This window comes from Phanerochaete carnosa (assembly GCF_000300595.1).
Source record: "Phanerochaete carnosa HHB-10118-sp unplaced genomic scaffold PHACAscaffold_3, whole genome shotgun sequence".
NCBI classification, from domain to species: domain Eukaryota; kingdom Fungi; phylum Basidiomycota; class Agaricomycetes; order Polyporales; family Phanerochaetaceae; genus Phanerochaete; species Phanerochaete carnosa.
This window is the reverse complement of record NW_006767630.1, coordinates 2,858,029-2,868,657: the sequence shown is the minus strand read 5'-3', so window position 1 is coordinate 2,868,657 and position 10,629 is coordinate 2,858,029. Positions and strand designations below refer to the sequence as shown.

The following is a 10,629-nucleotide window of genomic DNA, read 5'->3' as shown; positions in this document are numbered from 1 at the left end:
TACTGCTTGGAAATAGTATGCGATTAATAGAACACACCAATCGTAAATTAGACGATAGGTCCGGCCCATATGCATAGTAGCTAAGGCCGGCATGGGTGGTACTTGGGAGGGGTTCACGAGGAGCGATTAATCGCAGATTCGATTGTCGGCACTTCATGCGGCGGGCGCACTTCTTGCTCCTTCCACCCACCTGCTTTATACAGAGCCACAATTTCTGCGATTCTCTTCCGCCTGCCCTGACTGAAAGCCTACATTGAAACATCGGGAAGCACAAAGTAATCGCCGATTCCAGACCATCTGTCTCTCGGGTGGCTTCAGCTATCCACGCGTCACCCGACGACTCACAATTCGTGCCCGGCCGCGACGCCAACTCGGGAGCGTATCCTCGCCATGACGATATCCAAGAGCACACCATGACCACAACACATAGGAACAAAATCGATAACGCCACTCATCGTCTCGAAGTACATGAACCCAGGTGTTCATAAGACACCGTTGAGCGTGCCCCCGGGAGTGCTCGGTCGGGTCCTGCACACAGGACTGCTGTGCGGCAATTCTGTCGAGCAAGAAGGTTCTAGCCAAACCGAATAGCAAATGATATCCAGTGACTCAATGATGCAAGGAGACGGCTGGTGAGGGTTTGTTGCTCAGTCCAGTGGTAGAGATGTGAGCGACAAGCTCGGCGGGGCAGGGACGGGGGTGGCGTGCTTATGTTGGCGGATCTGGAGAGGGTGAGGGCTTTCCATGAGTAGATATCGACCTGGTACGCCGCCTTTCTATCCATGGTCAGGGGCTGCCGCTGCGCAGATTCCTCACGCCGGTCGTTTGAGGCGCAGAAAACTCAGATCCATGGTACGATTGCCGCGTTTGATTTTGGCATGCGTGCATCCGTTATGAGCTGAGGGGACGGTGGTGGACCGTGGTTGGCCGGAAGTATTACCTGGGCGGCGCCGACTAGGTCGGACCTACCATCTTGAGAACTACTTCCGCGAACCTCGCGCCTTCCGCGGACGGAGTATGACTTAAACTCTAGCGGGCAACTCTGCTCGACCTGTACTCACTGCGTTTTGTGTAGAGCATGCGCCGCCGTGGCGTTCGAGCGTCTAGAGGCCCTGTTGAGGCCACTATGTGCGGTCTCTCCATGCAGTGTTTTAAGCACAACGTCGAAGTCGGTGCGCACCTCCCTGACGAGACCAGATGGCGGTGAAGAACAAGGCTGCAGCAGCTCGGCTAGGGAGCGTCTGGGTGACTACATTTGGCATCTGTATGTGGACCCACAAGAGCATACAGATACTTAAGTTGAATTTTCCAGCCGTTCGCTTGCTGCCTGATTCCCACCCCCGGCGCATCGTCCGGTGCTCATTTTGCAGCCTCTGTGAATATTCACTTTGGCTCTGTGGGTCCTTCTCGCCGCCCTACTCACGCATGCCCGCCTCCAGCCCCGACCGGCCCTCTGAACCGAGCGCGGCGACTGGCACATCTCCATCACGCGCCATCTCTCAATCCCCCGGCACAGCAGCCCAATCAGCATGACATCCATGCCACGATCCCGAGGGGTACGCGCTCCAGGGAGCACGGCATGCCCGTCGACGTTACACCGTCGCCTGACGTCCCTGGCGGGCCTCCGCTTCCACCACCGATGCCAGAAATTCGGCCACGCCACGGCCAGCTCGGCACACATCTGAACCATCCGGAAGAGTTCTCGCCCCCGGCAGACGCGCCTACTCCCCGCCCGCCACCTCGGGATCGCCCGTTCGACCCGCTGGACGATGCATTGACCTCCCAGGGACTTGCGCCTCGTTCCTCGCACCCTGTGGCGCGTCGCGGATCCGCCGCATCGCAGGTATGCGCCTCGTGTCCCGATGTCGATGTCACTTTCGAGTTATTGAGCGATCTCACAGGATGAGTTCGAAGAGGGAAGCAGCAGAGGGCCGGGCAGGTCAGCAGATGGGGGTGGGAAGGGAAACGGAGAGGACGAGGTGATGGGCCACTCGGATGATGGATCATCTCTTTTTGCAACAAGGGGGCGAGACTCAGGACCAAGCGATGGCGGCAGTGGCACACGAGATCAACGACAGCGATCGGTGTCTGGCATGAGTGTGGATGAGCCAGAAATTGCTCAGCCGTCGGAACAACAGCCTGCGCCGGCTCAGTTTCTACTCAGGTCGGTCGCAGACATTAGCCGCATGCGCTATCCTGCGTATGACGCAAGCGGGCGCAGAATCGGGCTCGAACACAGCAACCACTTGCCGCAATTACCTTCGCGAGGGGGAGGAGGCGGTTCGTACTACCGTCCTCGCACGCATAACTATCCAGGGCCGAACGTCAAGACGTCTGACCTACCACACGTGATGAACTTGGATATGCGCATATCTCCCTCCGCCATTGCACCTACCGGCCCCGCCGAGTCGATGTTCTTTCGCACCAACGTCAGGCCTGTTACTCTGCATCCCAATGCGGCTCTACAGGCTCATTTGAAGGCAACATTACCACACAATGCTCCGCCGCCGCCGCCGCCACCACCTCCGCACCCTCCGATTCGCGACCCTGCTGGCCTTACGCGAGCAGTTACTCCTCAAGCTGCAGCTCAGTCCCCCGGACAACTTCAGTCTCAGAGCCAAGCCGACACCCCGACACAGGCTTCTAGTATCCTAAGCCCGTCGATTTCTACAAAGAGTGTCTCAGACGCGCAAAGCCAACGTGCCTCCGAGCCACCATTGTCACCGTCACCCGCTCCCGAACAGTCTCCAGTACAAGCCTCGCAACGGAACCCCCGAGTGCCGGACTTCGAAGTCGAGACACCTGAGATCCCCGACGCTGGCCCAGCCCTGCGCGAGCTGCTGGGTCTCGGCGAAGACGCAGAGATCAGCTTGGATACGCTGGAGGACCCGGAAGACGAGGAGAGACCTAGCTGGTCCTACCCTACTCTCATCAAGCTCGCAATTTATGGGAGCCCAAACAAGCGATTGACCTTGCAGGAGATTTATGCTGCAATCGAGAACCGCTTCAAGTGGTACAGGGCGACCACGGACAAGGCGTGGCAGGTCTGTGCTAATATATGCGTCTGGATAGCTCATCCTCTTATACCACCGCACAGGGTTCTATTCGTCACAACCTGTCACTTAATAAGTGTTTCCGCCTTGTGCCCCGTCCTATATCTGAGCCTGGCAAGGGTCACTTCTGGGTGGTTGATTACTCTCAGGGAGAGGGCAACAAGCGACAGCGGAAGCGAAATAAGAAAAAGACCAAAGCCGAGCTACGGAGGCTGGCTGAGGAAGAGTCGGAGAGACAGCGAGGGAGTATCAGTGGGTCCTCTGAGGAGCCAGAGGAGCGCCCACAGGCTCAGAACGCCAGAGCCACTCCGGCGGCTCGGACAGCTCGGGCTTCCCAGAGCTCTACACACCAGGCTCCAGAGGATCCAGCTGCAGCCGCCGGCGCCATGCCTCCTCCTCCGCCACCCGTGTCGATTAAGCGCCCGATGAGCGCTCCCCGCGGCGGGCTTCCACCAGAGCTCTGGTCAAAGAAAAACGACAGAGGGAGCCTCATGCACCTCGTCAACACCCCACATATCACCACCGCGCCCATGCCACCTGGCACGCCTGTCCCCGGTGGCTCAGGCGACTCCTCATCGGCGGTCGCCGCGCAGCTCGACGACGCGCACATCGACCCGCTCTTGCGCGACCCGCAGCCCGAGGGCGGGCACGTCGTTGGCGAGGGCCGCACGCGCCCGAACTCGCGCACCCCACGCGTCAGGGTGCGCTCTCCGTACCTCTCGCCCGCCCACTTCCCGATCCCGCCGCACCCCGGGCACCCCGCGCCGTCGCCACGCATGAACTGGGCGCCGTACGGTGCGCCGTCGCCCCTGCCCCACGGGAAGCAGCCCGCGCGCAGTATGCTCGCGAGCAACATGCTCGGTCCCGTGCCGCCCGCCGCTGGCCCGTCGTCGGCTGCGACGTTCTCCATCCCCGGCCCTGGTGACGTCCTGCCTGCGCAACCGCCCGAGTCGAGCGTTCGCGAGCAGTCCGGCGACAAACAGCCTGAAGGCGTCCGCCGCTCTGCGCGTGTCCGCGCCAAGCGTGCCGACTATAGGGACTCGCGCGGCTCTGTGTACGCCTCTGCGGGACGTGAGCCTGTGTCCAGCGAATCTGAAGACGAAGCTTAAAATTCATCTCGTGGCATCTCCAAATACGGACACACTTGATCTCATCCATCGTCTATGCAACCTCACGTTTGTCTCTTGCGCCTTGCGCTGTCGAACGCTCTTTCTTGCTTACGCATGCTCAGCTGTGTTTTACTGTGCTTTGCCATATTCCTCGCGAAACCCCCTCCCAGTGCTCATGTTCCCCGTACATACTGCGATACACCGCCCATATTTTCTTGTTTACATACGCAAGTGCTTTTTCATCGATCCTTTGTTAATCTACAACTAATGTGCAACGCTACAATGCTCGTTTTTTATCTTGTGCTTTATGTATCATACTCTAAAATCTGGATGTCAGTGCTTCCTGCCAGCCATTTATTGCTTACGTTCTACTGTACTGTACTGCGGCTGCGTCGTTGCCCTGTATCGTACTAACCGCCGGACTGACGGCGTGCATCACATATCTTACGCTAACGATGCACCACTAGCTACAGTTATGTGAAGCTTAGAGCTCAGAAACGTTGTATTGCTACCCAGGTGGCGAACAGTTAAGGAAAACTGTACGAGTCTACAACGGCCTAATATTGCCATAAGACGCCACGAGATGGTCAAAGCACAGGCGGTCCAGTAAAGATCAGCCTGTATGTGCATAATGTGACATAAATTGATTGAGATTGTATATCAATATGTAGTACGATAGAGCGAGTGTGCGAAACGAATACGTAGAGAGACTAGGGAACGATGCGAGGGTTGCAGGAAAAGACGGTATCTAAAAACGAGTGTCCGTGTGGTACCAAGCGATCGAGAACAACAAGCCGACGAAATGATGAACGAACAAGAACAAAACGAAAGTGTGTGTTACAGGAAAAGTGATCCAGACACGTGCCTTACTGCACGTTCGCAGGTGGTTTCTTGGCAGCCTCCTCGCCATTCACGTTCGCGTCGAATTGCCGAGCGGCAGTTGCGGGAGAGCCGTTGGTAGAGGCGTTTTGAGAGTAAGGGCGCGAACCGGCTGCCTCGCCGGCCGGGCGCAGGCCGCCTTCGTTACCGGGAGGGAGTCGAATGTCGAAGGCGGACGCGCCCGTCATTTGCGGGGTCATTCCACCCATGCCCATGCCCATACCAGTTCCCATGCCCATACCCATTGGGCCCATAGGTCCTATTGGAGGCGTACCCATGCCGCCCATGCCCATGCCCATACCCGTCATCTGGGGCGTCATCATTGGCATGCCCATCATCGACATGCGAGGGTCGAACGACATCCCGCCGGTCATCATCGGGTTCATCTGTGGCGGCACCTGACCGTTCTCTCCGACAGCCTGCGAGCCCGCCGTCGACAACACAGCCATGGCCTGCTGGTACGCCTGGGCCGCCTGTTGTGCCGCGAACATGTGTTGTGGGTTCATCATGCCAGGGTAGCCCCAGCCGCCAGCCATCATCGGGTTCATGCCCATCATCATCATCGGATTGTAGCCCGTGAATTGTTGCGGCACGCCCATGCCACCGTAAATTGAGCCGCCTTGTTGCATTTGGTCAAGCTGCATGCGCTGGAACTCGTCGAGCTTGCGCTGTCTCTCCTCTGCCAGACGCCGTTCCCGTTCCCGTTCCGTGAGTGTCGCGCCCAGGCCACCCTCACGCTTCCGTTCTCGCTCGTGGGCCGTGACGGCGCCAAGAAGACCAGTCTGCGGTGGCGGCGGCTTATTGGGTACATTGATAAGCGATGCACCAGTCTCTCGCGCAAGTTCCTCTTGCCGCTTTGCTGATCGATCCTGCTTGTCTTGGAGACCGGCGGAGAGGAGGCCGTGCGGGGCGAACGCCTTGGTCATTGTGTGTGATGGATTTTCCATTTGGATGAAGGTATCGCGGCTAGGTTCGGGATTGGCGGCGGCGGGATCTCGCTCGAGGACTTGGCTCCACATGTTCTGACGAGCAGCCCCCGGCTGAATGTACTCGGTCTGTGGGCGGAACTGAGGCTGGGGAGAAGGTTGGTGGCGTTGTGTGTCGGGGTAGAACGACCGTCTTGCGCCTTCAGAAAACTGATCCGACACAAAGCGGCGAGGCTGGGGAGCGAGATGGTCTTCTGACGCTGTTGAAAACGAAATGAGCGAAGTAGCCATAGAGGAGCACAGCACTTACCCATTGGTGACAAACCAGGGCCCATCGGAGGATATCCTTGCCCTTGACCTGGCACCTGTGGAAGGTCTCGTGGACGTCGCGGTTGTGATGGGCTGCCCTCTTGAGGATGTGCACCAGGGGACACACCATGCTCTGCCGGCTGCATGGACCGATGCGGCGATCCGAACCCGCGCTGGCCCATCCTTCCACCCCTCGCTGGCGGCCGGTTATCTGAGTCCGAGTCCGCATCTTCGTCCTCCTCGTCCTCCTCCTCTTCCTCCTCCTCACTGCTCTCCCCCCAAGCACCAGCATCCCGAGCTTTCTTCTGACGACGACCATTCGCGCGACCCGGTTGATGAACCGCGGCGTCGTGAGCAGCCTGTTGCGCTTGCGATTTCGCCTTGCGTTCCTCGGCCTTTCGCGAGGGAACAAACGATGAACGGATCGAGGGTGTCGGCGATGTCGCACGCGGCTCGGCGAGGTGTTGGGCCGGCGGGACGGGCGAGATTGGCGGCGGCGACTGTGTCAGCTTCGGTTGCGGCTGCATAGGCGCTTCCTCGCGTTCGAGGAACGAAAGTGCGGCGAGCATGTCTGCAGCGTCATGCTGGTTGCCATGCATGCTCTCGGCCTCGGCCTTTGCGAGGCGGGGCGGGAGGAGGCGAGGGCCACGTTCCTCAGAGGTGCGGTCATCGTCACTCATATTGTCTTCGTCGTCCTCGTCGATGTCGGAAGGAGGAAGGGGAGTCGAGTGTTGAAGCTCGCGTTGGGCAGCCGCAATGGTTTTACTGATGGGAAGATCACGTGCACCGGACGGCCTTCTGGACGCCCTAGCGCCGGGGTCTGGACTGGGGATCGCTCGGGCACCGCCGGGCTTGGCTGTGCTATGCCCGGAGGAACTTCCGCCCCGACTCTGGACCTGCGGCTGAGGCTGGGGAGGGAAGTACGAAGTGCTCGCTGTCGAAACAGAGCCGATTGCCGGACTGGTCGCAGTCGGACTCGTTACACGAGATGGACCCCAGCTCCCTTGACTACGAGCGGTGGCTGCCGGCGTAGGGCTGTACGCGGAGCCACTCTCGCTGGACGTTGTCTCGTCCTTCTCTTCCGAAGGAGGCGGAGGCAACTGACGGCGAGGGCCAACTTCACCTCGCTCGAGCCGCATGTAGTATAGTGCGCCTGCTTCGCGTAAAATCTCAGGTGAAGACTCATCTTTGGATGGAGGCTCCGGTGCCGTCGAACTAGCAGCCGAAGGCGTCTGCTCCATTGGCGCAGCTTGAGGCGTCGGAGACGGCGGGGAAGGTGGAACACGAACGGATTTGGCAAGCTGGGAGGTAGGGGTGCTGAAGGAAGACTGCATACCAGCAGAGATAGGTGTCGAAGGACGGGGCTGGCCGGTATTCGTAGGTGAAGGGAAGACATCCTGCATGAGGGACATCCTGGATCCTCGACGCATAGTAATGGGGGAGACAGGGGACTGAGGGTCTGCGAGAGAGTGTGGAGAAGTCAGTACTGAGAACTGGGGCGAAGGCGGCGCATTTTGAGATTCGAACAGAGACTGTTGAGAGGCAGGAATCGAGGGGCGAGGAGATGCTGGGCGTGAAGAAGGCTTTGCAGCGGCTTGAATGGGCGGCGGAGGCGTTATAGTGAACTGACGTTGTTGTACTAATGATGCTGGAGACTGTCTGCCATGTTCCGTGCTTTGACTGTGAGACGAGTTGGACTCGAACTTCGTATGAACCGCAGACGGTGAAGTAGGTTGCTTTGGGGGAGTGAACGAAGTAAGCTTGGAGTCGGGGCGAGAAGGTGATCCAGCTGTGAAAGAATCTTCGCTTTGTCGCTTGCGGAAGTCAAATTGCTGAATGGTCGGTGGAGGGCTGGATGCTACGGGACTGCTTACCAGCGGCTCCCCAAAGAACGAAGTTATGGGTTTGATTTCCTCTTGAGGGTGATCGAGTGAGCCGTTAACTTGCCCGTTCGAGTTCGGCTGTGCAGCTGCACCCTCTCCGGAGCCAGAACGACTATGTCGCGGGTCGCTCCTCTCGGTGATAGGCGTAAGTGGGCGAGGCAGTTGTGGAGGAATGTCCGGCAGGTCATGGTCCCGAGACATCTCGAACTGAAGTGGAGGTAGTTGCAGTGGTCCGCCAGACACAGAAGCTTGCTGAGAGCTACCCGCAGCAGCGTACTGCTGCTCTTCGCTCTTACGCTCAACGAGAATCTGACCCTCGTTTTTGATGTCACCCATAAGCGTAATATCTGGAAGAGGTGGAAGTGTAGGCGCACCCGTTGCGGGTGATTGGGACTGGTCAGGGCTACCACGCATGCGATCCCACAGGATATGCCGCAGCTGAGCCCGAGCGGAGGACGTCCGGTCGTCTCGTGGATCAAGGTTTTCAGCAAGTTCACGGTCCAGGAATAAAAGCTAAGGAGCTATTAACCTTGAGAAACACCAGTGATTTGGCTAACTCACATCCTTGTGCGGGCCGATGGGATACGCGAACATCATGGATCCGGGATCTCTTGGATCCCAGCTGTACATTTGAGGTCGTCCATATAATTCGAATGCGTCATGAATTGCTGCGCGTACGCATGAGTAACGGCAAGGCCTGTTACGACGAAATTTCACTTACCAATCAGCCATTTGAGCATCTCCGAAGCCCGCGCACCATTGCCTTTAAGTTCCGGCATAACCAAAAGCCACCCTTCTCTGTTTCGCATGGCTCCAGCAACCTCTTCATCACCAAGCATACCTTCGATCTTAAGTAGCGTGCTCCGGCTAATCAACTCCGGTCGCTCCGGATATACTGCAAACGCCTGCGAGACGTCGCGCACCGTCAAGACCGCCTCCCTCCTGTCCTTCGGCTTGTTTGACATGAATAGCTGTAGCATCGGCCTTGCGGGCGCAGGGACCCGTGGAGGGCTCTGGTCGCGCGAGAACAGCGACGAGATGCGCTTCTTGCGGAGAACGGTGGGGGACGGGGAGCGCAGTTCTACAACGCCAGCATCACTACTGTGCGCGCCTGCTGAGATGACCATCCAGAGGAGTTTCCAGTCGGTCTGTCCTGCTACGCGAATTCGTATCCAGCCTTCCATGCGGCCGTCGCGGAGCGGCGTGTGCATGTCTCGGCCTGTGACGCATAATGTCAACACACAGCGATCTGTCTGACATCTAGGCTGGCACTGACCGTCGTTGAGCGTGATTCTGATCAAGTGGGCGCTATAAATCTCCTCTAGCCGTGATTTCTCCCAGGCTGCGAGACGTAGTGCGGCCGCCCATGAGAGGAGGGCTTGAGTGGAGGGACATGCGAAGAGCAGTAAATTCGACCCAGCGGTGTTCAGAGTCAGCACGTTGGTGTACTTCTGCGCCGCGGAGGTGGACGTGGCGGGCATGGTCACAGAACCGAGTACTTGCACGAACTTGAGAGAATGTCCGTTCAACAACATGGCTTAGATATCAGTAACTCTGTTACTTACTGCGTCTGTGACATTCAAATAGCTTGGGGGAGCTTGTCTACCCTCCTTGCTTGCTTCCTCAATCTCCTTCATGTCCCACAAGCTCAAGATCGTGCCCCCCAGTTGCGCCCAGACCTCGCGCCATCCTTCGTCTTTGGTCGGCCTCTGGCCATCTGGCTGACGGTCAAAGCGTCGAATCAGAGGTCCTGAGAAGTAAATCTTGCTTCCATGTGCGGCCGTGAGCTGCACAATGGATCGTATCTCGGGATGTAACGGTGGAAGCGGTGCAGGTCCTGGCGGACCAGCTATCGACGTTCGCACAGGAGCTGATGAATTGTTCAAAGGTTGATTGGGTGTCTGCGGTGGTTGTTCTCTACTCGAAGGCCCGGGCATAGCGGGCGACATGGGGGCGGTGGACGAAGCGGACGGCGCAGGTTGCTGTGCCGCGCCATTTCGCAGCTCACCCAACTCACCGGCGGATTGAGGGGATAACGAGACAGTGGAGGGAGTAGACTGATGGTTCTTGCTCTTGAAGAACGAGAACGCCGAGTGGGTACGCGAGTGGGTGTGTTGCGTACCGTGCGTCGGCGCTGGAGCGTCTTGCGGTGGCCGGCTGGTGGTCCTGAACATACCCGGCTGCTGTGGAGCTTCTGCGTGCGCAGCTGACGTGTGCTGCCCGTTCTGTGCTGGAAAGGGTTCGTGATCTTGATGCTGTTGTTGCTGCTGAAGCCGCTGCTGTTGCAGCTCGAATTCCTGCTGCTTTAAGAGTTGGAGTTGTGAGGGAGAAACGAAGCCTGAATTCCTGTAGTCCCACCTGGGACTGCTGCTCGGTGAGATCGATGACATACGGGATGGGAGCACGAAAGGTCCCGGTCAAGAGAAGGCAGTCAAAGTCATGAATGAGTTTCCGTCCATGACGGAATTGG

The 10,629-nt window shown here is 58.3% G+C and overlaps 2 protein-coding genes across 2 annotated transcripts; one reads left to right on the top strand and one right to left on the bottom strand.

Moving 5' to 3' along the window:
- Nucleotides 1-2,831: 2,831 nt before the first annotated feature.
- On the top strand, nucleotides 2,832-3,244 carry PHACADRAFT_71603 (uncharacterized protein; the record flags this gene model as incomplete). Its single annotated transcript, XM_007393598.1, has 2 exons — nucleotides 2,832-3,044; nucleotides 3,098-3,244. Coding segments are annotated over 2 exons (360 nt in total), but the record flags the coding sequence as incomplete, so codon positions are not given.
- Nucleotides 3,245-5,028: 1,784 nt separating this feature from the next.
- PHACADRAFT_90445 (uncharacterized protein) lies at nucleotides 5,029-10,549 on the bottom strand (the record flags this gene model as incomplete). Its single annotated transcript, XM_007393597.1, has 6 exons — nucleotides 5,029-6,227; nucleotides 6,269-8,672; nucleotides 8,721-8,827; nucleotides 8,881-9,378; nucleotides 9,436-9,667; nucleotides 9,725-10,549. 6 exons carry the CDS (start codon nucleotides 10,547-10,549, stop codon nucleotides 5,029-5,031), a joined length of 5,265 nt encoding a protein of 1,754 aa, XP_007393659.1.
- Between the last annotated feature and the right edge of the window lie 80 nt (nucleotides 10,550-10,629).